Raw genomic sequence first — 27,575 nt, 5'->3', positions numbered from 1 at the left:
GGCACGGTACACATTGCACAAAGGAAATAGTAAATCCATCCCCTTCAGCTTACAGGTTTCAGATGTGCCTTCAAGAAACACCTAGAGGAATCCACAGTAAGGAACTGCTTGTACGATGTAAGCTTTCAATAAACTGCAGCTAAGGGTGAGGACCCTTTTCAACAAAGCTCAGGAGTCCACTCACACTTGACCTCTGGCCATCATAACCTCTGGGGCCTGTGAGGCACACACCTTTCCAAGGCACAGCAGAGAGCAGAGCAGAGCTCTAAATCTGAGATGACTCGGCTGCTCCAAGTCCAAGAGAAGGCCCTCTCCTAAAACACACACACAGCAGAGGCGGCAAAGGCAAGGGACACTGGGAGAGACACAAGTCTGCTCATGCTGCACCACCCCAGGGAGCCTCAAGACCTGTGTGAATTCAGCTGTCCACCTGGGTGGGCCCTCGACGGGTAGCTGCGTGGCCAAGCAATCCAGAGGGAGCAGGGGCAGCTGGGCCCCTAGCAACCAGTTGGCAGGGACCTCACGCTGCAGACTTAACCCTACCCCTTTACCACACCAAGCAGCAGCCCTGGGGTTTCCATAAGTGGGGACACCTTCCTCAGTGCCCCAGTCTGCCCTGCACCTCTGCCAGCCAGCACTTCCCATGGACAACGAGCGCCCACTGCATTCCTCCATACTTGTATGGTGGAACTGGAGTGCAGCCACAATCCTCCCACTTGTGCCCACACTGGAGTCGACAAAGGAACAGTGACAGGCAAACGCGAGAGCTATCCAGGGAAGGGTGCAGCCTTGCTGGTTCCCAGAAACAAACCTCGGAGCAGTGAGTTTTCCCGAGACATTTCCCACATGGGAGTCCATTTCCATAACTGAGAAGCAGGGGCCCAGCTGCACGCCCACGTGTACTGCGGCGAGCAGGAGGCGACTTTATTCACACACTGCTTAAAACACAGGCTGCAGGTAACAGAGACCCAGACTGGCACACTCTAGAGCCTCGGTCACACTCTGCTCTTGCTGACTGCCCTGGAGCACCCTGGCTGGCAAGCAGAGCCCAGATGCTGTTCCCGCAGCACCTACCCTCCGCAGCCACCCATCCGCCAGCCAGAAGCTGAAGCCTTGAGGCGAGGTCGCAAGCAGATAGCCTGTCCTGGTTCCCTCTGTCCCAGTGGGCTCCGCAGACACATCCTTGACCCAGGACACAGGTGGAGCTGGAGGTCAGCCAATGTTCTGAGGGACCACTGGTCGCCCTGCAGGGTCTGGAAGAGAGAAGGAAGACGGTTCCAGGCCAAGTTCATTAAGCACAAGTCAGGCATCAAACTCACGTGTTCACATTGTCTAGGTTAAGATAAGGCAGCCAAAGACCTTCTTCTCCTGATTTTTACAGAGCACATCATGTGAATCTCATGACCTTTCCTGGGCGACTCCTGAGGGCACCCTCCTTGCTCAGAGGTTGTAGAGGCGGCTGGTGTTCTCACGCAAGGTGGCCAGTGTGCGGGAGAGCGGCTCATCTTTGACCCTGGCAATCTCTCGGACCGTGTGCAGGGCCAGGCCCGGGTGGGCGTACTGGCAAAGGCTCTTGGGAACCTGGAAGACACCAAACATTCAGAACATCGCTGTGCTTTCTGTGCACAGCCGGAACGCAGGACTCCCTCCCGTCCCTTCCCCAGCAAGGACCTCTTCGGGGCTGCCCTGCAGAGACCCCTTTACCTGCAGGTGCAGGGAGAGTCCTAGTCAGGGGGGCTCTGGGTGAGCAGGGTCCCACGCTTCCGTGGACTGCCCTCTACAGGGTAGGGCTTTGCACTGCCTGGAAGAGAGCGGTTACCCTTCAGCTTCTCAGCCCCCTTGACTTTCGGTTCTGCAGAGCAACAAGGAAACATCTACACAGCCCAGGGTGGGGCCTGGAAGTCACTGGGGCTCTGGCCCTGCCAACCCTAACGGATGACCACCACCCTCCCCACCCTCTCTCTTCAGTGCCTCGACTCAGCCTGAAGACACCCCTACCTGGCGAGGCAGGAAGTAAGGGGCATCCGTTTCCACAATGATTCTCTCCAGTGGAATCTGTTTCAGAGCGTCCCGGGCCTCCCAGGCGGAGGAGTAGGTCAGGACTGCCGTGAAGCCCACTGACATGTTGGGAAAGTACTTCAACAGGGGTTCAATGACCGGGTAGCTGCCGGTGAAACAATGCCTGTGGGGAGAGCTCTAGGTCAGGGCTTGCCCCTAGTGCCCTTGGCAGCAACCCTAAAGCTGGTCACCCCCTTTAGGAGTCCCAGAAATGGAGAGGCTGCATCCAAGGGAAGAATGCCACAGTAAGTACACACACAAGAGGGGGTTCCAACACCACCAGACCCAAGCTGCCACTGGGGGAGCGGTGCTCACGAGCCCCTCTCCTACTGCACAACACGATACACCCACTTAAAACCACCACTGTGAACACACAGCAGCAGCACAAAGGAACCTAAAGAATTAAAACCAGTCCTCCCAAGTACGTAACAGTGAGGCCTACTGTTGAACTATGAACACATTGGAGAATGGGCCATAGGTGAATTTTCTTCTCTAAATGTGCAGCTGTTTAACGCTCCTAGTGCAACATACGCAGTTACCCCACCTAAAAATTCAGGGCTTCCTCCAGCAATACCCCGTTGGGCTGAATTAGCCCTGGTGTGCCTACCACCACTCACATTCCCTTAAAGTCAGCCCAAAAAGAGGCAATGAAAATCCAACCAGTTCATAAGAGCTGAGGGCCTATGTCCCTCTTCTGGGGTGCGCCACCTGCTCTGTCTCCTTAGGCACCCAAAAGGCAGCAGAGGCCTGAAATTCCCACCTGCTCTTCTGCTTTGAGAAGGCCCCTTCTGGGCTCTGGACTCCCTTCTTACCCATCATTAAGAAAGCTCAGAGGCAGTAGGATCCTAGGTTCAAAGCCAACCTCAGCAACTAAGCAAAACTCTAAGCAACTCAGCTAGACTGTGCCTCAGAATAAAATTAAAGAAAAGTGCTGGGGATGTGGTTCAGTGGTTAAGTACCCCTGGATGAATCCCAAGTACAAAAAAAAAAAAAAACCCAGCTCAGGCATCACCTCCTGACCATCCCATCCATGGCAAAATAAAGGCCCAACTGTGCACAGCCCAGCTCAGTCCACTCTCAACATACACAAAAGCCCAAAGTGACCCAGGTATATCTGGGCAGCTCCCCTGGGGCATCCCTGAGCCAGGCCACCACTGGTACACACAGGTAGTAGGAGTTCAAGGCAGCTTACTAAACTGAGCTGAAGAACTTAAAGATGCCATACAGATAAAACACACCCTGGGACTTTAATGCTAACTGTGGGGGGAGAAGTTTTCAAATTCAATACAGGAAAGTAGTATCTTTTCTGGTGCCCCAGAGTGCCATGTGCTGGACCCCACCACAGCCTCTCCTGGGGTCAGTGGTCCTCATTTCTGAGAACTGAAATCCCCTTTCTGCCCACTGGCAGAAGGGTATTAGCCCAAACCAAAGGCGAAATGAAGTCACTGTGAGCAAAAAAACAAGCAAGTTTCTCAATCCTCAGAAGCTTCACATGGTTCAACTTAATACTTGACTCCTCAGAAAACATGCTGAATAAGACATAATATGGGTTCAGATCCCAAAGGGGCCTCAAAAAGAGAGAAGAAAAGACACACGACCACTGTGTTCCTCATTGAGCTCTCCTCTTTCCAACTAATGTCCCAGACAGGGAAGAGCCTCATGTCCCGCTGAAGCAGCAGCCTCCTGACCTATGGATCTTGTAGTCAGAAGGTACAAATTTTTTCATGATGTCCAACAGATCTTCATCGGCTTCTCGACAGTGAATGACCAAGGGCTTCTTTAGAGACACGGCCAGCTGCAGCTGTCTCTCAAATACCTGGGAGGAGACAAAGGGACAAACACCGGCCGCTTAGTAGCACTTCAGAGCCCACTGCTTCTTGAGCCCCTGTGGTCCCCAATTCTCCATTTTCAAATGATATAATAGAGTGACGATCAGACACATACTGGGTTTTTTCTATAGAGCTAGGGAGTGCTCCAAGCACCTGCAGTATACACAAGCTCCTACAGGAGGCGCTGCAGGGGCCCAGCAGGTGGGGAAGGCAAGTGACAGGCAGCCAGAAGCTGTAGTGCCAGAGTGCCAACAGGGAAGCAGGTGCCCAGTCACTGCTCACAAGGCTTACTTAGGATATAGTAGCAAGACAGGGATGGAGAACATAAAGGGCAAAGTTAAAGTCCTGCACATGGCTGTGCCCACCTCTACTACCAAGAAGGTACCAACTTTCAAATCTTTCCCTATGCAAAAGGGCTGTACACCCATGTACCCTCCAGCATAATGCCTGGTGGTTCTCAAAGAAATAAACACTATTTACTACAGCTTGCCTCCTTTGCTTGACCCAAGCTGGATACCCTTCTAGGTCAATACCTACACAGCCACTCCCATTCTTTTTTTGGGGGGCGAGGGGGGGGGGGTAACTGGGAATTGAACTCAGGGGCACTCAACCACTGAGCCACATCACCAGTCTTGTATTTTACTTAGAGACAGGGTCTCACTGAGTTGCTTAGTGCCTGAGGCCGACTTTGAACTCGGCAATCCTCCTGCCTCAGCCTCCTGAGCCCCTGGGATTACAGGTATGCGTCATCTTGCCCAGCCACTCCATTCTTTTTAACTCTAGCCACTTTTAAATCCTTGCTAGTAAAATGCACATGTTGTTGACAATGTAATGTTCTGTCCTGTAACAAGACCAGGTTGATTAAGAACGCAAGTATTAATTCTGAGCAAATCATCACATCTGAAACCTAATGCATCCATGAGCAGTTTTTTCAACTGTAGAATATAATTCATGTTTGCATTTTTAGCAGTGAATACGAAGACATTTTTGGTAACAAGAGTCAAGTGATATCGACCAGAAAATGACATTTACAAGTCTAATTCTCATGCCACCTCTTCCTACAATAGTGACACTAGCCAATACTAACTCTGATGCACCTTTAGTTTGACCTGTGTTTTCAACTAAAGGAAAATGACCACAGGCACCAGTTATAGAATGCTCAGTAGGGGTTTTAAAGAGCAGGTAGCAACTACAGGTGTGGCCCAGATACATTTGCTGCCTGTTCATCTGCCCCTCCCTGAACCCTCAGAGGCAGGTTTAAAATACTCCAATTCCACCTTCTACTTGATGCCTCTAAAAAACTATAACCTTGCAGTGGAACATTGCATAGCTATCAAAAAGCATATTTTTCAAAACATAGTTAAATGAAATGGCAAAACTTTTAAAACTAGAAAGAAATTCAAAACTATTCTGCCACAGTCTGGCTGGGCACAAAATAACCCAGCTGCCACGAGGCACTTGTAGTTCAAACAGGAACTCCTTTATTGCCCAACTCCACCAGCAGCAAGCACGCACACTTTCAGGGGAACTCTCCCCGAGGGAGAGCCCGAGGCAGCAGGAACCACCTTATTCCTGGAGTCACCCTATTGCCGGACAGCAGGGGTCCATATACAACTCAATACACAGCCTGTCCCAATCCAGCATCATCCAGTCACAGCAATTATAACTTAATTATCATCATCTTAATGGCTCACTGGCATCACCTCTTAACCACTCCTTCTGGTGCCATCCTGACTCGGCTGTGGTTCTCAGCACTATTCCCTTTGTAATTTCCTTTTTTTAAGAAGCATATATATGTGCCAGACGCAGTGACACACACCTGTACTCTCAGCAGCTCAGGAGGTTCAGGCAGGAGGATCATGAAGTCAAAGCCAGCAACTTAGTGAGGCTTTATCTCTAAATAAAATATTAAAAGGGCTGGGAATGCAGCTCAGTGGTTAAGCATCCCTGGGTTCCATCCCCAGTACAAAAAAAAGCACATTATATGTAATACACATTTCCTTGATTTTTGATAGGTAATTTTAAGGCAAGCCACCACTATCCCTTGCAACTTTCCAAGGGAAATAACATTAAATGTGTAATGTTTCTTGAAATATTCAAATTTTGCCCAATAAATACACGCCTATAATCCCAGCAACTCAAAAGGCAGAGGCAAGAGGATCACAAGTTTGAGGCCAGCCTCAGCAACTTGGTGAGACCCTGTCTCAAAATAAAAAGGGCTGAGGTTGTGGCTCAGAAGTAGAGCGCTCACCTAGCATGCGTGAGGCACTGGGTTCGATCCTCAGCACTACATTAAAATAAAAATATTGTGTTCACCTATACCTAAAAAAATTTTTAAAAGGGGGGGGGGGCTGAGGATATAAATTAGCGGTAAAGAGCCCCTGGGTTCAATCCCCAGTACCAAAAAAAAAAAAAAAAATCCAAATACATTAAAGATGGAGGAAGCTTTCTCTAGCATACAGGAACTTGTGGCTGGAGCTATTTTACAAGCATTTGTTCTCATCAGATGACAAAGAAGAGTGAATGAAAGTCAGGTAAATTATTTACCCAGCATAATTACTTCCATGGCCTGCATGAACTCTGCTTCCCAACTGAGCCATTATTTCCAGGGATGGAGAGTTAACCCATCTCTCCTGGGGGAAGCCTCAGGCACTGCTTGCACACTTGCTACCTCCACAATTAATTCCAGTCCAGCACAAATGGAGGCAGGCGCATCGGGGAGGGGAAGGAAGCTCCGTTCTGGCTTTTGAACCAAAGAATTCTATTGTCTGATGTGTGCAACTTACAAGTTAGACACCAACCTTTGAAGGTTTAGATAGCTAAATGTGGGAATACAACACAAGGAAAAAGTAGTAGTTAGCTCTGGTTAACAGCATAACTACCCATTTTATGTCCAATTCTTTAGCATTACTCTCTCCCCGCTACTCCTTCCAGAAAATATTAGATAATAGAAATCAATTGTTTGTTTTATTGCTATTGTTTTTTTGGTCCTGGGATTGAACCTAGGGTGCTCTACCACTGAGCTTCACCCCAAGTCCTTTTTATTTTTTGAGACAGGGTCTTGCTCAATTGCTGAGGCTGGCCTTGAACTTGTGATCTTCCTGCCTCAGCTTCCTACTTACTGGGATCATAGGAACACACCACCACACTTGCTGATCCTTATAGTTTAAAAAAAAAAAAAAAAAGGTACTGTGTAATACTTATCACATTTCCTGGCACCAAGTTAGCATCCACTGAGCATCAGCTATACTATACAGTATAATACTCCTCTGTGTTTCTGCTTGAACTGCTGCTCTTTCCATATCATCGCCACCCTGCACCATAAACACCAGTTGTGAAAGCAGAATATTAAACATTTGTTTCATTTTCCTAAAAATCTATTTTCCCCTGTGTTCAACCTTAGCTGTTTTAGTCTTCACTTCTAGCTAATAAATTACACTTCGAGCCAGATGTGACAGCACTGAAGGAGAAGCGGGTGAGCCAAATTCTGCACAGGGGGACCTTCCACTCCAGTCCTGGAGACTACTGGGATCCAGACCAACCCAGCAAGCCTCTATACAATCCCAAGAGAGTGACACTGTCCAGCTACAAACTCCACCTGGGGCACCAGGTGGGACAAGGGGAGAGAGTCTTTCTTCTCCCCAATCAGAAACTTCCACTGAAATGCTGCAAGGAGTTTTACCCTCACAACGCCATGCTCAAAAAGTACTGGGCGGAAAAGAATGACCAGATAGCAAGTCAAAATCTTAGGGTGAATGAGAATGATCTTTACACATAATTTTTTGGCACTTTTCAAATATCCTGCAATGAACATATTTAACTTTAAAAAACAAAAACAAAAACAAAACCCAAAGTTGGCTGCTTTCCAAGAAGGAAAGGTTCATGCTGCTGTTAGCCATGAGAAGTCGGAAGACACCTCTCCTCCCTGGTCCCCAAGCATGCTGGTGAGCTGGGGCGCAGCTCGGTGCCTAGATACCATCCCCACTTCCACAAAACAAGAGACTCAAAAAGGGCTGAAAGATAAGAAATGGCTTGTAAAGTATTTGACAAATGACATCCACAGATCTGGACAGGAATTATAAATTCGTTAGTTCTAGAAATAGAGAAACCTCACTGTTGGGTCTCAACAGCTAAAGGGATAAAGACATAAACGTAACAAGTGACCACAGACAGCCTGGTTACCTTGTGCTGCTCTGGGACTGGCGTAGTACACTTGTAAGAGTAATCCAAGCCCATTTCCCCAAAGGCCACAGCCTTGGGGTGCCTCAAGGCCTGCAACAAATTTCTCTCTTGACTTTCACTATAGTAACGTGCAAAATGGGGGTGACAGCCAAAGGCCCCCCAGACCAGGTCCTCCTTCAGCAGCTCCTCCCACAGGCAGTCCGTCAGTGTCCGAGGGTCACAGAAGTCAGAGATGCAACCCTGGAATTCCTTGGGGAAGGAGCTGCTATAAATCTTTCTGAACTTTGTAAAGGTCCCCTTGAAAGACAACTTGGAGTACAGCATATCCAAGTGGCAGTGGGTGTCTATGAAGCCCTCCTCCAGGCTGGACTCCCAGTGGCTCCGTGGCAGAGAGCCAGATGCCTGACCACCACAGGGACGAGGTGGAGACTCCTCTCGGAATGTTCTTTTCTCCTTCACTTCTTCTACGGAGCTTCTGGAGAAACGCAAGGAACGGGAATTCTGGGATCTGCCTTCATTCGTGGCCTCCAGGTCTCTGGAGGTGCTCTGGGAGCTCACTGTGGAGGTGGGGGGATAATCACTTAGGAGGCCGTGGCTGCTTGTCCCAGCCTGCACCGTGTCCTGGCTGCTGCCCACAGAGGGATGGCCAGGAGTCTTGAGGCTGCTGGCCCAGTAACTGGCATAGTCACGCCAAGGACTACTGTACAAATGAGGGGGGTACATGACATAATCAGTGGGGAAGGAAGAAGGCTCTGGAACTGCGGAGTACTTCAGCGAGATGGGCTCCTCCTGAGAGAATCTGACCGTGGAGACCTCATCCACATCAGACCAGTCGCTTCCTGAAGAGGGGTGCTCAATCACCACCTCCCTCTCCTGATGCTGCAGAAAAGAAAAGAAACACCAATGGGTCAACTGTCCCGTGGGAACAGAACTCTGTCAATGCTGGGGGTACATGGGCAGCCACTCTAACTGGCTGGAATTAGGTGAGATCCTCACCTAATTAGATGGGTGGAGCCCCCAAGATGGAGGAATGGTAGTTTCATGAGAAGGAAGAGACTGGACGACACGGACTCCCTGTCTCTCACCACGTGGGGGTGATGCCCTGCCCTACCTCAGTCTCTACCAGCAAGGCCATCGCCAGACATGGCCTCTTAATCTCAAGATCCAAACCATTAGACTGAGCCAAAATAACCCTCTTTATAACTTACTCAGGCTGTGACCCTGTGTTATTAGCAGCAGCAAACAGACTGATACACACAGGCACCAGAAGAACACCAACTCTGGCTCCTTTCTCAGGCCACACTGGAGGCCTTGCGATGGCTCCTCAGCTTACAACTTTCAGAAGTGGGCCAGGCGGCAGCTGTGACACACAGAAGGCTCAGGGAATAAACCCATGATCATGGTGTTATAATGCCACCCTGAAGGAGATGCTTCACCTGTGTCCTTATTCTAATGATCCCTCTTGGGAACAGTGCTCTCCAGAACACTGAGAAAGTAGTGATGCCGAAAAACAGCTCCAATACCTTCAAGACGCAAAACCACAACCATTGGAACTAAGATGTACCCTCCAGCTATCTGACACTACCCCTCACTGGGAAATGGGATCTGTAACTCTCGCCTTGGGTTACTAGTAACTCACTTGCAACCACTAGAATGCAAAAGAGAAGTAGTGTACCTTCATGGGGCTCCCACCTTGCTCCTCGGCAAAGCCAGCACTGGGGAGAATTGATACAGAACTAAGACACTCTGCCAAAAAGCCTGCTACGTAGGTATCAGTAGGTGGCCACAACCTGGCTGACAAGCCTGGGTGAGCCAGAGGACTGCAGCCACCCGCTGCCAGGTGAGACCCTGCCCAATCCAGACTTTTAATTCCTGACCCACAAAATTGAAAGCAAAATAAAACTCTATTGAAGCCACTAACCAGTGATAGTTACCTAAACAACCAAATCTTGCATTAAATCAATTTAGCCCTAATAGAACACAGGCTCTGCAAGGTCAGATGATATGCCCAGAACAGAGCAGGGCAAACAGGAAATGCCCATAAATATCCACAGAACTACACTGTAGAATAAATGGTGCAGTGGTTCCAGAGCTCAGCTTCACACCCCCACCAACAAAAGAGAATCTTTTTTCTTGTTGGCATTGCTGGGGATGGAACCCATCATGCATGCTAGGCAAGTGCTCTGCCACTGAGCTACCTGACCAGCCCAGAGGAGCATCCTAAAAACATTCTTAAAAACTCCACCCTGAGATACTGTGATTCAGTAGGTCCAGAGAGGGCAAAGGAGTCTATGTTTAATTCTCCAATAATTTTGATGTAGACAAGGCCTAGAGAAATGTACTAAAGCAAACAGATAAAAACTTATGCAAAAAATACTTCAGTCTCACAGTTTCTCGTTAATAAAGCCATCTACATTCCCAGCATCAGCTAGCTTGAGCAGGAGACCTTTTCTTTAGTGTTTCTATAAGTAAATATAACACGTTAAAATAAATTCAGCTGTGCACAATGACACAGACCTGTAATCCAAGCTACTCAGGAGGCTGAGGCAGGAGAATCACAAGTTCAAGGCCAGCCTCAGCAACTCAGCAAGACAGTGTCTCAAAACAAAAAATAAAAAGGGCATGGAATGTAGCTCAGTATTACAGCACCCCTGGATTCAATACCCAGCACTCTGGTAAAAAATAATAAATCACTACTAAAACAGCATTTCAGATAAATTGATTTAAAACAGAAAAACAAGTTTCTATCGTCTATACTAATTCTTCATATCTTCATCTATACTCCAAAAATAAATATTGGCAACAAAAATTAATGAATGATAAATTTCCCATTTTAAACTTGCCAGTTATATTTCTGCTACTGCTTTCTTGAGGAACAGAAATCTTAAAAGTAGAATATTTTCTAAAATGGAAGATAGGCTGGGGGTTTAGCTCTGTAGTAAAGCACATGCTTATTAGCATTCAAGAAGCCCTGGATGCAATCCTCAGCATTTAAAAAAAATAAAAGATCACAAATCCCAGGCCAGCCTAGACAGTTTAGTAAGACCCTGTCTCAAAATAAAACAAAACAAAACGAGCTGGGGTATAGCTCAGTGGTATAGCACTTGCCTAGCATGTATAATGCCCTGGTTGCAAGCACCACCAAAATAAAAAGCAAACTAAAAAAAAGTTTTAAAAATTAATCTAAAGGGCTGGGGCTGTGACTCAGTGGTACAGCGCTTACCTGGCATGCGTGAGGCACTGGGTTCGACCCGCAGCACCATATAAAAATATAATAAATGTATTGTGTCCACCTATAACTCAGAGAAATACATATTTAAAAATTAATCTATAAGGGAAAACAATCCTTTGAAGACTAGGTTGCTTATAATGAAAAATTTCCATCAACCTAGATAATGAAACACTGCAATCTTGCCTGAGCTTAACAAATTTTGGAGTATTATTTTGCTTTTCCTGAATGTTCCAGTAAGAGACACTGGCACAATCACAGGAATTGTCCCTCTACTTTAGCATATGTACACCTAGGAGTTAAGTCTCTCGTATGGTCTCACATAATTAGCATAATTGCAATCCAGGTCTTTTGTAGATACATCTATAGAGGCATATCTTGCCACTCTTAAATTGATTGTACTATTTATAAAATAATCTTAATATCTTAAAAATCTTCTTGTATATTAAGAAATATTCTACTTTTTTTCCCCCCAACAACAAAAGTTAATGTGATTAGAATGACCAAAAATATAGAAGTTTCGTCAGATTTTGCACTAAAATTTATTCCTCAAGAAAATAAGCCATGGGCTGGAGTTGTATCTCAGAGGAAAACAAGATAGTGTTAGAAAGCTCCTTTTCACTAAATTCCTTCTGTTTTTGAACCACAGGCTGGGGGTGTAGCTCAGTGGTGGAGTACTTGCTCAGCATGCACGCGGCTCTGGGTTCAGTCCCCCACACCAAAAGAAAGAGAGAGAGAGAGAGAGAGAGAGAGAGGAGAGGGAGAGAGAGAGAGAACGAACCTGAAAACCAGCTGGAGGTGCTGTTGTAATAATCTCAAAACAACTCCAGGAAGAAGGAAAAATCGGTGTGCCTGCAATGTGATGGGAATAGCTACAATACCAAGTAAAATTTCCAGGAACAGGACCATATGCAGAATCTAAAAATGCTACATCTCATCAGCAAAATCTCAGCTACAGGAAACTGCCTGGCAAATGACCCTGTTGTTTACAACAAACAAATCGGAACAAGGAGAAGGAAGAATCTAGAGACTAAGATTCTTGCCATATTTAGAAATTGCTACATATGGCTCTTATTTGGATCCTGTTTCAAATAAAATGGGATATTTAATCACTGACTGGGTAACTGATCAATCAAGGGGGGGGAGAGAGGAGCAGAGAGAGGAGAGGGGGGAGAGAGGGGGGAGAGAGGGGGGAGAGAGGGGGGAGAGAGGGGGAGAGGGAGGGGGGAGAGAGGGGGAGAGGGAGGGGAGAGGGAGGGGAGAGGGAGGGGAGAGGGAGGGGGGAGAGAGGGGGGAGAGGGAGGGGGGAGAGAGGGGGGAGAGGGAAGGGGGAGAGAGGGGGAGAGGGAGGGGGGACAGAGGGGGGAGAGGGAGGGGGGAGAGAGGGGGGAGAGAGAGGGGGAGAGGGGGGGAGGGGGGAGAGCAGGGGGAGGGAGAGCGGGGGGAGAGGGGGGGAGGGGGGAGGGGGGAGGGGGGGGAGAGGGGGGGAGAGAGGGGGGAGAGGGGGGGAGAGAGGGGGGAGAGGGGGGAGGAGAGAGGGGGGAGGGGGGGAGAGAGGGGGGAGAGGGGGGGGAGAGAGGGGGGAGAGGGGGGGGAGAGAGGGGGGGAGAGGGGGGGGAGAGAGTGTTTCTGTATGATAAACCTATGAGGATGCTTTCGGTTTGTTTTTTTTTAATATATAAAGATCCTTTACCTTTTAGAGATGCATACCAAAATATTTATGGATGAAAAGATATGAGAGATAAGATTTGCCTTAAAATACTTCGTGAAGAGAAAAGGGATACAGCAATGCAGGACTAGCAGGACTAGAGGGAGTTCTGCTGCAGATGAGCAGTGGGTGTGTAGCTGTATTTCATAAATGTTTTAAATTTTCCAGGAAAAGGTTTAAAAATGTAAGAGTTAATAAAATCAAATTCCAAGGGGGAAGGTGGGGAGGGAAAGGGGAAAATACTGGAAAATGACATTGGCCAAATTAGACTGTTACACTGTCAGCATGTAAGAATATATAACAAACCCTACTGTTATGTTCATAACATACCAACTTAAAAATGAAAAAGGAAAAATTGCAGCTGGGCATTGTGGCACATGCCTGTGGTCCCAGCTATTCAGGAGGCAGAGGGAGGATTGTTTGGGCCCAGGAATTTAAGGCCAGCCTGGACAACATAGTGAGACCCTCTGTCAAAAAAGAGACTGAGGGTGTGGCTCAGTGATAAAGGGTTTGCCTAGCATGCACAAAGCCCTAGGTTCCATCCCATAAAAGAAAAGAATAAATTTCCAATTCAGATGGAAGGACAGATGGTGTCTTCTGACTGTACTCCAAACTTCCAAACTTCCAAAACCAGGGCTCAGTATTTGTTTAAAACAAAGAAAGATTTCCAGGTCTCATCAATGACCTTCTGAGTCAGAATCTCTCATTCTCTCAGGGAAGTTCAGAAAATCACATTAAGTAATTCAAAAAGTAACTCTAGTGACAACAAAGACACACGTCAAAGACATGTGAAAAGATTTGATGAAGCTGTTTAAGGAAATGTAAAAGTAGGGAAACGGCAGAATCAGAGGAAAAAGTGATTTCAAAAAAACACACGTCTTGCCAGGTGCTGTGGTGCACACCTGTCATCCCAGCAGCTCGGGAGACTAAGGCAGGAAGATCACAAGTTCAAAGCCAGCTTCAGCAATGGTGAGGTGCTAATCAACTCAGTAAGATTCTGTCTCTAAACACAAAAATGAGACTGGGATGTGGCTCAGTGGTTGAGAACCCGCCCCCGCCCCCCCCCAAAAAACCACACATCTAAGTAGAAGTATATATCACAAACTTACCATGTCATCATCTAAATCCCTGAAGGACTTACATAATCAAGTAATCTTTGCTTGTATGTGGTGCTGAGGATCGAACCCGGGCCGCACGCATGCCAAGCGAGCACGCTTGAGCCACATCCCCAGTCCCCCCTGTATTATTTTTAACTGTGATCACATTTGAAGAACTATCCCTTTTGACAGAGGAAGAAGCCAGGGCTCAAGAAGGGTGAGTGATTTTCTCAGTATCACAATCCAGGCAGCAGGGCCAGGATCTGGACCCAAATGATTTGATGCTATCCCAACATTCATGCATGTGTTAATCCACCCTATACCCAAGGGAGACAACCCAAGCACCCGTCAAACAAATAGACGAGTGTGGATGTAACTGAAATTTTCATCCATATGATTATGTTTGTAGGCAACGAAACAAGACAAAAATCTACAGGACAGAAAACACAACCACCATGTACATTTAGTGGGGAAATTAGCTTATAAAACCTTCATGTGGGATTTCCAATTATATGTAGCACGTGTGGTTTTTGTCCTTCCCACCTAAAAACCCTTCTAAAAATCACAGGAAATGCATTTGAAAAGGCTTAATAAAAGGCTGGGGATGTGGCTCAAGCGGTAGTGCGCTCCCCTGGCATGCGTGCGGCCTGGGTTCGATCCTCAGCACCACATACAAAGATGTTGTGTCCGCCGAAAACTAAAAAATAAATATTAAAATTCTCTCTTTAAAAAAAAAAAAAAGAAAAAAGAAAAGGCTTAATAAAGCTATATGGAGAAAGCATAAAGAGTAAACAGCAACTAAATAAAAATTGGATGCTAGGGGCTGGGGATGTGGCTCAAGCGGTAGCGCGCTCGCCTGGCATGCGTGCGGCCCGGGTTCAATCCTCAGCACCACATACCAACCAAGATGTTGTGTCCGCCGAGAACTAAAAAATAAATATTAAAAAAAAAAATTCTCACTCTCTCTCACTCTCCTCTCTCACTCTCTTTAAAAAAAAAAAAAAAATTGGATGCTAGATAGCAGACACATGAATGGTTACTGGCTTAGCAGATCACAGATGGCCAAAACCTAAGAACACAGGGAGAAAATCCAGAAATAGACTACAGGACTCCAAGAAGATGAAGAAGGTACCAGACCTTCAAAATGAAGTAGAGATGGAGATCCCCCAGCTACCTGCTCCTCCCCAGGCAAATGAGTGTGCCTTTTCTCCATTCAACAAAAGAGAAGGTTCATACTTGGGAAAGATGACTATGGAACAGTCAGGAACAACACATACCTGCTAGACAACGAAACCCATGCATTGCCCTCGGCCTGACTCCCAGAACTCCAACAGCCATATTGGGGCTCCAGGCCCTCCTGGCAGATAGACATCACAACAGAAGACAGAAACTGTGCTAGGCACAGAGGTGCTCACCTGTAACCCCACCCATCAGCAGGCTGAGGCAGGAGAACTGAAAGTTAGAGGCCAACCTGGGCAAGCCAGCAAGACCCTGCCTCAAGATAACACACAAAAAAGGTTTGGGGATAAATGTAGCTCAATGGTAAAGCACCCTGGGTTCAATCCGAATACTGCAAAAAACAAGCACAGAAATGATGCCATGGAGAGGCTGCAGTGTGGGTGCTATTAAAGGAAGCAGAAAGGGGCTGGGGATGTGGCTCAAGCGGTAGCGCGCTTGCCTGGCATGTGTGTGGCCCGGGTTCGATCCTCAGCACCACATACCAACAAAGATGTTGTGTCCGCCGAGAACTAAAAAATAAATATTAAAAAATCTCTCACTCTCTCTCCTCTCTCTTAAAAAAAAAGGAAGCAGAAAACTAAATTCTCATGGCCCTGTGGGTGACATCCACAGATTTCTAAAACTGAAAAATCAGTAACAGCACAATATTACTTAGAAATATGAGGCAACTCAAAAACACAGAGCTGGAAGAGCCGATAAGGGCTGTTATGGTTCAGATACGAGACACCCCCAAAAGCTTAGGTGTGAGACAATACAAGAAAGTTCAGAGGTGAAATGACTGGGTTAGGAGAACTTTATCAGTGAATTAACCCCACAGGGATTAACTGGGTGGTGACTGCAGGCAGGTGGAGTGTGGCTGGAGGAGGTGGGTCACAGGGGCATGCCTATGGTCTTTATTTTGTCCCTGGTGAGTGGGGCTGTCTGCTTCCTGGCTGCCATGTCCTAAGCTCCCTTCCTTCACCACACTCTTCCACTATGATGTGCTACCTCACCTCCAGCCCAGAGCAATGGAATCAACCATCTGTGGACTGACACCTCTAAAACCATGAGCCAAATAAACTTTTCCTTCTCTAATTGTTCTCATCCGGCCTTTTGGTCACAGCAGCAAGAAAGCTGAAATAGGTTGCCACTGAGGAGCAACAGTGATGAATGGGCAGAAATTGGGGCTAAAGTTGTAGTGCAGTGGCTGAGCACTTGCCTAGCATATTTGAGGGACTGGGTTCAATCCTCAGCACCACATTAAAATAAAGGTACTGTTATCCATCTATAACTAAAAATATATATATATATATATATATATATATATATTTTTTTTTTTTTTTTTTTTACAAAAAAAAAAAAAGAATGGGCAGAAATGGGGACAACAGGGGAATAGCCCCTTCCCCCACCACAAAAGCTATATTAAAAATCACTAGCTTCCCTCCGGTTATCATCCTTCCCTTCTATTATAGCCACAGAAACTGATGTGGATGCAAGTCTGCCCCAATGAAGATCATTTTTTAGCCTTCCTTGCGCTAGGGTGTTAGCCAGATTTCCAGCTCTTCTCAATAGGTCTGGGCAGATGTGACACATAACTTTTTTTTTTTTATGGGGGGGGTATCAGGATTGAATCCAGAGGTACTTCAGCACTGAGCCAGAGCCATATTCCCAACCCTTTTTATTTTGATTTTGAGACAGGGTCTCACTAAGTTGTTTAGGACCTTGCCAAATTGCTGAGGCTGGCCTCAAACTTGTGATCTTCCTGTCTTAGCCTCCTGAGTCACTGGCACCTGGCTGGAGATAAGCTCTTAAGAGGGAGGAAATGGCCAGGCACAGTAGCACACACTTGTAATCTCAGTGGCTTATGAGGCTCAGGCAGGATTATCATGAGTTCAAAGCCAGCCTCAGCAACTTAGGGAGACACTTTCTCTAAATAAAATATAAAAAGTACTAGGAATGTGGCCCAGAGGGAAAGCTTCCAAGTTCAAACTCCAGTACCAAAATTTAAAAAAAGGGATGAAGCGCATTACTCTTTTCCTCTTCCTACTGGCCGAGTATTCATGTCATAAACTCCGAGCCCTCTCAGAGTAGCCATCTCACACCAAAAGACTATGGAGGGATGGCAGCAGGATCCACGATGCTGAGGAGTCATCACTCAAGCCCAACCTCTACAACTAAAGCCACTTCCATTTGGGCTTTGCTACAGCAATCAAACCCATATTCTAACAAACACGTAAATGGGGCAGGATGGGGGGGACAATAAATTGAGGTTTATTATTAACTCTGAAAGGAATCTTGGGTGCTGGAGATGTGACTCAGTAGTACAGCACATGTCTAGCATGTGTAAGGCACTGGGTTCAGTCCTCAGCACCACATAAAAATAAAGGTACTACATTCATCTATAACTAAAAATATTAAAAAAAAAGAAGAATGTGGGCTGTGGTTGCTCAGCAGTAGAGTGCTCACCTAGCACGGATGAGGCCCTGGGTTCAATCCTCAGCACCACATAAAAAAATAAATAAATTGAATAAAGCTACTGTGTCCAACTACAATTAAAAAAAAAAAAAAAAAGGAATGTTGGAAGATAATCACCACCTAGCTTCCTGGAGTCCTAGTTAAGTAAAGTTCCGCTTTTAGTTAATAACATTTAGAGGGCTAGAGACGTAGCTAAGGGTAGGGTGATTTCCTAGTATGCATGAGGACTGGATTGATCCCCAGAACCACAATAGACAGACAGGTAAAATATCATACAGCAAACTAGAAAACATTCATTTAATCAAAGAGATCTTCAAACCCAGATGCTTGGTACATGCTTTATCTATACTTACCTTTTGGATTTCTAAATGAGTGTCGGAGTCATCCAAAAATTCTAGCGGGGGAGAGGGCTTGTCAATGACTGTCCTTCGGTCACCAAGTGGCTCCTCAACTGGCTTCTCCTGAGGGTCCACAATCACCCTCCTGTCACAGAAGCTGCTCGTGTCAGGAGGTTCCTCCTCCGCTTTGACCTCTGGAGGCGACTCTTTTTCTTTCCGAGGAGGAGAGACCGTGACACTTCCGGCTGGTCCTTCGGCACGGCTGGGACGCACTCCTGGGCTTGGCTTCACCCTTGGGGTAGCAGCTTCTTTCCTTCTGGGCATGGACTTCCCCAGAATGCCCTGTAGAGCCTTCAAGTAGATCACTGCGGAGCCCTGGTCCCCAACCCTATTCCTCTTCCTTTTCTGGACCTTGTTTGTTTCTTCCATCCCATCATTCTGACCCTCAGCTTCAGCTGCAAATTCAGAGTTCATGGAGTTACGAGAACTATCTTTGGAATCAACCTGGTCGGGGAAAAGAAACCACAAAGACTTAGAAAAGGTGGTCCCAAAAGAATTTCAAACACGAAGCACTTGGCAAATGGGACATCAGCAGTGGTTCCACTAGTCAAATGGAAAGTGAGCATTTCAAAGACAGGTCACTTTCCTCTCCGGAGGGTGGTTTTGTCCCACCCACTGACGAGGTGCTGCTGTGGAAGGGACTGAACTGCAGGGCAGCTATTCTAATTGTCCACACCTCCTTAGCTCATCAGATGATCCCCTCTTACTGCAGCCACTGGAAGGTACAAGCTCCTGGAAGCCCACGACCAGCACATACTTCACAACAGACACCAAACAGCAGCTCACAGGATCCCCAGCCAGCCCAGTCCCACACCTAAAAGCCAAGGAAACCTGAGGACCTGGTGAGCTTCCAGAAGGCAGTACCAAGAAACTCCAACTTCTCAGACTCCAGCCTCTGGAGTCCTCAATGAGCTTTCCCACCACACCCAAGCCTTCTTAAAGCCCTGCATCACCCTTCCTTGGTGTTAGAAACCAGAATCTTGGTGTTGGAAACAGGACCACTCTCCCAAGACCCTCCCTGCCCATGTCCTTAGAGACTTAAGTGAAGTCTCAGCCTCTCAGGCCCCACTCACTCCAGGAGTCCATAGGGAAAGCTAGACTGGCCTGGCGATGGTGGTGCACCCTTGTAATCCCAAAAACTCCAAGGAGGCCGAGGCAGGAGGATCGCAAATTCAGTCTCAGCAACTTCACAAGATCCTGCCTCAAAATAAATAACAAAAGCTGGGGGGCTGGGGATGTGGCTCAAGCGATAGCGCGCTGGCCTGGCATGCGTGCGGCCCGGGTTCGATCCTCAGCACCACATACCAACAAAGATGTTGTGTCCGCCAACTAAAAAATAAATATTAAAAATTCTCTCTCTCCTCTCTCTCTTTAAAAAAAAAAAAGCTGGGGATGTAGCTTAGTGGTAAAGCACCCCTGGGACCCATCCCCAGTACCAATGGGAAAAAAAGAAAGAAAAAACTAGGCTATCTGCAATTTTAATTTCCTGTAAAACTCAGATCCAGTCTAATACCAGCCTGGCATTAAGAACACTCCATAAGAAGGTGTGATGGCGCACACCTGTAATCCCAGCAGCCCAGGAAGCTGATGCAAGGGGAGGATCATGAGTTCAAAGCCAGCCTCAGCAACTCAGCAAGGCCCTAAGCAACTTTGCAAGACGCTGTATCTAAACAAAATATAAAAAGGGCTGGGGACATGGCTTAGCCATAAAAATCTCCCCCCACAAAGAACCATTCCAAAAGAATACAACTCCAAATCTCCCTAGCTATGACCTGGACTTATCTTTATCCCAATGTATTTTACAACCCCTATAATTTTTGGTTCTAACTCATTAAATTCCTCTCAAAAGCAAACACTCCTCCACAACAGAAAAGTGGAATTTACTCCAAGGGATGTCCATCAATAAGCAGACACTACAAAATACCATGGCTTTTTTAAACATGAGGTTGTAAGCTGGGGTGTGGCTCAGTAGTAGAGTGCACCCTTGGCATGCACAAGGCCATGGGCTCCAGCCACAACACCACCAAAAAAAGAAAAATCATGAGACTGCTCTGATGCCAATAGTATAATAAATGCAAAGCAGCAGCCCAGGGCTGGGGCTGGGGCTGTTGCTCAGTGATAGAACATTTATGTAGCATGCGCAAAACCTGGGTGCTTTTCGAGGTATTACGCAAAAAAAAAAAAAGTGAAATGAATATCTAATATTAAAAATAGCCAACCTCGGTGGCGCACACCTGTAATCCCAGCAGCTCAAGAGGCTGAGACAGAAGGATATCAAGTTCAAAGCGAGCCTCAACAAAAGCGAGGCACTAAGCAACTCGGTGAGAGTCTCTCTAAATAAAATACTAAATAGGGCTGGGAGTGGCTCAGTAGTTGAGTGCCCCCGAGTTCAATCCCCAGTACAAAAAATAAAATAAAATAAAAAATAAACTTGATGACCTCTGGGCCTGCTGTACAGCTAACTACCAAGTTCGCTTCTACAGTACCTGTGTCTCTTATTATCACCAGCTCCCTGGCACCTTTGCACCCTTGGCCCATCACAGCCTCTTAGACATTCACTGGCATGTCACATTTCCACTTCATGCTACCCCCTTGTGCTAGTCCCATTTTGTGTTGGGACTCATCCTTTAAAGCCCTGTCCTGCCTTCAGCCGCTTCTCCATTTCTGCCTTCTTCTTCCCCACAGGCCAGGTGCAAGGCAACATGGAAGGGACCCACTGAGGGGGTAGTTGCTCTTCACCTCAAGCCAACATTTGGGAGAACCCACCCAGAGTTATGGATTCTGGTTTTTCCAAGCGAAACCAGGAATCTCTTAATGTACTCCTCAGACATTCAGCAAGTACTCAGCACTAATTATTGCCAGCAGGCACTGTTCTAGATCTGGAGTTTAACATGCAATAAAAGACACAAATTGCCTGCTTCCTGGAGCTTATATTCCAGTTGGTGAGGGAAAGAAAAACCAGAGGATTGGCAAGACAAACTGGTGAAACCTATGTGAGAGTGACAAATACTAAGCAGAAAAATAAAACGAGAGATGCAGCTGGGTGGTAGAGCACCTGCTTAGCACATGCAAGGTCATGGATTCCATTTCCCTGACCCCTGCAAATAAATGCATACATATATATGCATTATTTTATGTATATGATAAAGAGATAGTGGGGGAGGGAGACATTACCTACATCTTAAGTTCGGTGGTTTTTTGTGGTGCTGAGGACTGAACCCAGGGCTTCCACATGCTAAGCACACACTCTACTATGAGCCACACCCCCATTCCAGAGTTATAATTGTGTGTTTATAGTGTTGTAAGGGATGGGAACGGGGCCTCTTGCATGCCAGTCAAGCTCTCTATCACTGATTTACACCTCATCCCAGAGTCAAATTTTTAAAAGGAGGGCTGGGGATGTGGCTCAAGCAGTAGCGCGCTCGCCTGGCATGCGTGCGGCCCGGGTTCGATCCTCAGCACCACATACCAACAAAGATGTTGTGTTCGCCGAGAACTAAAAAATAAATATTAAAAATTCTCTCTCTCTCTCTCTCTCTCTCGCTCTTAAAAAAAAAAAATTTTTTTAAAAGGAGTCTTCCAAACTTTTAAGGACCTAGCAGGCTACCTTCAATCCAGGCACCAGCTGTTGGCCAATTCCAGCTATAAAGATCAAGACTGTAGTTAAAGGAGAAAGAAAAATTAGAAATATGCTAACATACCTTACATTTTCATATGGATTTATAATGAATAGAACTACTGCAGCGGTCATCCCTCTTTTATAGAGAGGGAAACTGCCACATGGCTTATGGGTGGCAGAAAACAGGACTCAAACTCAAGTTCTCCCAACACCCTGGAAACCAAGCGAGAAAAGTAGAGAAACTATGAGAGTGAGAAACACTAACAAAGGCTGCAGAGGCAGGAGACAACAAGAACCAAATGAAGGTCACTAGGCAAGTTCAAGTGAAAGAAACCTGTAAAAGTTAGGATGAGGCAGACCCTAGGCAGAAAATGCAAAAAAAAAGAAATCACTTGGCTTAAAAAGGAACAATTCCCGGTTTTTCCCCTGGCAGCACCACGTGGTCTGAGCATCTCTGAAGGCAAGAACTCCAGCCCTTGAGGCCTAGAACAATTTCCACGCTTCCTAACTGGCTCCCTTCCTGCTCCCTCCTATCTCTTCTCCAGCAAATCCCGCAATGTCCTGCCTCTGCTTATAACCCTTACAAGGCACTGCATTTGTCTATAGAATAAATCCCAAACTTCTGAGCATCATATTCCACCTTTATCCAAATTCCCCATCATCCAGGGCACAAAGAAAGGCCCTGACAACAACTGTATATTTCCAAACAGCTAGTAAAATGGATTTTTACTATCCAGGACCTTGCACATGCCGAGTATGTGCTCTATCACTAAAGCATATTTATTTTACATTCTATGACTGATAAACTTAAATTCAATATGTAAAATCTACAATTCTTTTTTACTTTCTTTTTTGCCAGTGCTAAGAATTGAGCCCAAGTAGAAGCAAGCACTCAACCACTGAGCCACACCTCCAGATCATAGATTCTAAATGCTTCCAACCCAAAGAAATGATAAGTGTTTGCGACAATGGATGTCATTTACCCCAATCTGATCATTTTGTATTGTGTACATGCACTGAAATATTACATTTACCCCATAAATATGCCAAGCAATATTTTTTTTTTAAAGTGAGGGATTATAAACATTAGAATTTGAGAAAGTTTCTCAGTTGCCCTGGAGTCAACGAAGGATCAAAATGAGATTGGCCATCAGGAATCTCTAATGACTTTGAAATGCCCAGGGGCTAGGGTGTGGCTCAGTGCCAGTAGAGCACCTGCCTATCAGTCATGAGGCTGTGGGTTCAATGCCCAGCACCACTAAAAATATTCAAACATCTTCCCTTCTGAATGTTCATATCCTGACACACACAACTGTGCTGAAAGTTGTGGGGCACACAAAGCCAAATATGTATCCCTCAAAGTTTACAGAACAGACACAGGAGAACAGGTGGGCAAGGTGACCTTGGAAGGGCATGCTTTTTCTGTCAGTGCCCCTTAGGTGTGCCTGCTCAGAAACATTAGGATTTAACAGTCAAAAAAGTTCTCATAGGACTGCAGTGCAAGGTGAAAGGCATGGATGGAGGAGAAAAGTACCAGAGACATAAATACAGCTCTAGGGAGACCTTAGCAGGGCTAGAAATGGACAATTAGATTGTTATCTTCCCTCAGCATGACAATCTTTCTACAATGCCAATTTGCCTTTCCTCTGCACAGAACCCTATAGGAACTCTTTAATGGCTTAGAATACAATCCAAATTTGCTTAGAATAAAATCCAAATTCCCTTGGCTACTAAAATCATGCAGTAATCTGCCCTGCCTAGCTCTCCAGCATCCATCCTAGGCTCTCTGCTCCAATATACCACACTGTGGAACAGTCATGTGACCGCCAATCCTCCCACTACAATGTGATCAGAGTTCAGGGATCCAGTAGCACCTGGCACACAGTTACTCTCAGGTGCTTACTGAAACTATTAAAACTGGGTTCTGCCATCAAGAGTCCTTCACTTTTTTTTTTTTTTTTGGCAGCAATGTGTTTCAATCCATAGCACTCTCCCACTGAGCTACATCCCTCCCTTTTTATTTTGAGACAAGGTCCAAGTTGCCCAGGCTGGCCTCGATCTTGCCTCACTGTCCAGAGTCTCTAGGATTACAGGTGTATCCTGTAGGGCTAAAACTCCTTTGACTTTGATGAGAAAAATGTGGATTCACCCCAGGATTAGACCCATCCAGAGCCACACCCTAAACTCCCAGGCCCACTAGAAATTGAACCAGAGGCACTCTAGTTCCCAGTCCCTTCTAGTTTTTGAGACAGAGTCTCACTAAATTTCTGACTGTTGGCCTTAAACCTGCAATCCTCCTGCCTCTGCCTCCTGAGTTGTTGGGATTACAGGTGTGCACTTCCACCCCTGGCCACACCCTCTAGTCTTAAACCCCAATCAGCACAGCCTCAGTCTGGGATGCAGCACACCTGAAACTAAGTAAAATAAATTCCTGCCTGACAAGCTTAAATTCCTCCACTTGACATGAGGCTTGTCAGTGAAGCTAATTATAATCGACTAATATTATTTGGCTAATGTGTCCAATTCCACTCGGAGGGATTAATGACAAGTTGTATGAGCAAAGCCCCATATTTACGTGACTTACATTTGAATCATATTCCATGTTCTTATGCCAGACAGCTTTTCAGCTCATTAACTGATTAAAAAAAAATCCACGTGCTGAGTTCAGATAAAATCTGGCACTTAGGCAAAGGGATCCCCAAGATAAACACACTTTTCCTACATACAGTCCCCCCTCACTTTTTCAGGCCTGAAGCTCCAAAACTTACAATGCAAACTGGAGACTGGTCTTTGTTACAGGAGAATCACACACACCTGTGACACTGCACCACACAAACTAGGCCTTCAATAAATCCCTTCAAATCTGATTCAAGCACTCCCCAGTGGGCCTCAAGCACATGTGAAACCCTCTGTGTGTTTCCAATAGGGAACTAGACTTGGCTTCCTCTCCCCAAAGAGAAAAAAACAACAAACAACTTAAAAACCACTTCCAAACAAAAAACCCCAAAATGCTGGAAACCATGACTTTGGTGCAAAGCCACACCAACAACCAAATTCCTTGGCTCTGCGCTTCAGAGTAGCTCGATACAAAGGAAACATTCCTTAAAATGACCAACTAAAACAGATTCATCTGTCACTTGAGCATGCAATTCACCTTCTACTGCAGTGATTCTCCAGCCAGGCCGCACACTTACAATTACCTAGGGAGCAGGTAAAAAATGTGGAAGCCCACACTACACCTCGGTCCAGTAGAATCTCTTTTCTCTGGGGTGGGAAGCAAGCACAAGTATTTTAAAGCTTTCCAAATAGTTCCATAAGGCTACCAAGTTTGAAGAGTACCTCTTTACCTAGCTTCAGGCCACCCCTGGCAGACTGCTTAGTCTTCCGCATTTGGGTGGAGTAGGGAAGACCCCAGAGACCTTGAAGGACAAGATCCTTTTGAGTCTCCTCCCACCAAAGTTCCCATCCCCAATCTCTCAAGCCACGTGGAAGAAGCTTCGCCGACTGCACGGCGTGGCAGCTACCTACCTTAAGGCTGCAGGCTTCCTCCTCTAGAGAAGCCATTTCTTCTAGGGAGGGGTTGGCAGGACGCATAGAGGCTCCCTTCGACGAAAGGAACGCGCGAGCGCTCCGAATCAGGCAGCCTTTGGAGGCGGCCCCGCCCACACCTGGGCCCGAGGAATGGGAAGAGGAGGAGGAAGAGGAATTTCTGCGTCGAGTTGAGCTCCTGGATAACCTCGGCGAGCAGGCCACATCGTCCTCCTTGTGTGCTTTCAGGCGCTTGGAGCTGCTGCCCCCTCGTGAACGCGACGCAGAGCTGTGAGCTGACCGGCTGGAGGGGGCCACATCACTGGGCTCCCAGAGGCAGCTGCGCTTGCTGGGACAGCCTTCCGAAGTGCTGCTCCAGTGGTACTTGACCTTGCGCCTCTCCGACGCCATGGGCACCTGCAAGGCAAAAGGGGGCCTGGATTCCAACACCAGCCCTCCCGCCACCCGACCCCCGAGGTAAGGAAAGCCAGAAAGAAAGAAGGTCAAGGCCACGGGGTGGCCTCACTGACCTTTCCCTCTTCTTTCCACTGCCCATCACAGTTCTCAAGGTTTCAGAGATGCCAAAGCGCTTCGGAGAAGTCCCAACGATTAGAGATTCACTAAAGGCTTCGGTTGGCTCCTAAACCCACAACGTGCTTCCGTAATCACCAAGCGCTTCTGTTTGCACCGCGCTACTTCGCAGACCTCAAAGCGCTTCCGGGACTGCTAAGCGCTTCAATTTAGTTTGCTACACAAAGCCCTTCACAGATGTCAAAGCGCTTCCACAGACGCTTTAAGGTCCACACATGGCGGCCGAACCGCAGCCCTCGGGCCGGGTGTGCGGCCGGGAAGGCCCTGCCGCCGAGGGCGGGCCGGAGAGCAGGGCCCGACCCGGCTCCGCAGCCCGCCCTGCTCCAGCGGCCCTGACGACCCTCCCCGGGCCGAAAGGGGCGCCCGCCGCCGCCGCTCGGGAGCTGGCGGCGCCTCCGCCCGCCGCCTCTAGGACAGCCCCCTACCCCGTCCGGCCGTCTAGCCGTCCCTGCCGCCGCGGCTGAGACGCCAGCCCGGCCGCGCCGCCTGGGCGCTCACTCGCCCCCAGCCCTCGTCCTGCAGCCAGGCCCGGCCTCCGCCCGCGTAACGACCACTCCGGCCGCCGCGGCGCCCGCCCCCCGGAAGGAGCCCTGCGGCCCGCGGCCCAGCAAGCGGCGGAGGAGGGACCTGCGCCGAACGGAGAAAGCCCATTGCTCAAATAGGCAAGGGGCGGAACTCCGAGCAAGACGGAGCTCTCCTCTTGGTCAAACGGCGTGGAGGCGGGACCTAACGCCTTACGAAGCTTGCGTATTGGTCATAAGCCAGACGGGGCGGAGCCACTCACGTGGTCCCGGAAAGCGCGAAGCTGAGGCGCGGCCGCAGTGCCTCAGGCGGGCCCCCTTTGCCAGAAGCTTTCATGTCCGGATTCGCACCTCGAACCCACGTCAAGTCCTTAGCATTATCACCCACTTTACAGAAAAAGGAAATTGGCTCAGAGACCAAATGACACACACAGAGGTGACAGAACTGCGATTAGAAATCTCAAAGAGAATACCCCAAAATGTAGCATATCCGCCTGACAAAAAATATCAAAAGAAGGGGCAAATTTAGAAACAAATCTGCATCATATTATAAAAGACTGATGTTCATTCTAGATAGAAATACTCCCAATAAGATAACTAATGAATAAATTAGGAACAGCTCTTAAACATGAGCAGATGGCTCAACTTCAGTCATTTAAAAACCACAAATAAGCCTGGTGGCATAATGGTGCTCACCTATGATTCAACAACTCGGGGGGCTCAGGCAGGAAGATGGCAAAATTTGAGGCCAGCCTGGGCAATTTAGCAAGACCCTGTCTCGAAATTAAAACCTTTAAAAGGAGGGGGATGCTGTAGTTCAGTGACAGAGCACCTGAGGTTCAATCCCCAGTATCACAACACATAAATACTATGAATAAAATTATAATTTTCTGCCCACTAGACTGGCAGTGATCAAAGCATGATATATTTTGTAGCTGAGGATGTGGGGGAATGCACATTCCCTTATAGAGCTGATAGATGTGTATATTAGTACAAGATCCTTGGAAGGTAACACAGTAGCGGCAACCTTAATATCCACTGAGGAACTGGATATATAAATAAATATCCCTTGACTTATGGTGAGGTTTACATCTGATTAAACCCATAGTGAACTGAAAATAT

At 47.1% G+C, this 27,575-nt stretch overlaps 1 protein-coding gene across 3 annotated transcripts; it reads right to left on the bottom strand.

Moving 5' to 3' along the window:
• Positions 1–867: 867 nt before the first annotated feature.
• Positions 868–26,548, bottom strand: TATDN2 (TatD DNase domain containing 2). 3 transcript variants are annotated; one of them, XR_014019869.1, is made up of 8 exons: positions 25,872–26,547; positions 25,342–25,758; positions 18,150–18,638; positions 8,070–8,948; positions 3,747–3,874; positions 1,999–2,182; positions 1,360–1,581; positions 868–1,253 (listed from the first exon to the last, which is right to left on the bottom strand). XR_014019869.1 is itself a non-coding variant. In XM_081276066.1 (8 exons), the coding sequence occupies exons 2-7, from the start codon at positions 25,750–25,752 to the stop codon at positions 1,441–1,443; spliced, it is 2,232 nt and encodes a 743-aa protein (XP_081132192.1). In that variant the 5' UTR covers positions 25,753–25,758; positions 25,872–26,547; the 3' UTR covers positions 868–1,253; positions 1,406–1,440. The 3 variants fall into 3 exon arrangements, 1 of the variants encoding a protein (XP_081132192.1); XM_081276066.1 differs by having other exon boundaries at positions 1,406–1,581; XR_014019868.1 differs by lacking the exon at positions 868–1,253 and adding an exon at positions 1,705–1,801 and having other exon boundaries at positions 1,449–1,581; positions 25,872–26,548.
• Positions 26,549–27,575: the final 1,027 nt, after the last annotated feature.

Source organism: Spermophilus citellus (genome assembly GCF_964194105.1).
Source record: "Spermophilus citellus genome assembly, chromosome: 19".
Taxonomy (NCBI): Eukaryota; Metazoa; Chordata; class Mammalia; order Rodentia; family Sciuridae; genus Spermophilus; species Spermophilus citellus.
Note: the sequence above shows the minus strand (reverse complement) of the source record. Positions and strands in the feature narration are given on the sequence as shown.

Coding starts and splice junctions, on each gene's coding strand:
- TATDN2 (XM_081276066.1), bottom strand. CDS start 25,752: ATGGCGTCGGAGAGGCGCAAGGTCAAGTACCACTGGAGCAGCACTTCG. Junction 18,639..25,341: donor AGGAAGCCTGCAGCCTTAAG/GTAGGTAGCTGC, acceptor TTCCCCGACCAG/GTTGATTCCAAAGATAGTTC. Junction 3,875..8,069: donor CAGTCCCAGAGCAGCACAAG/GTAACCAGGCTG, acceptor GTCTCCTCCCAG/GTATTTGAGAGACAGCTGCA.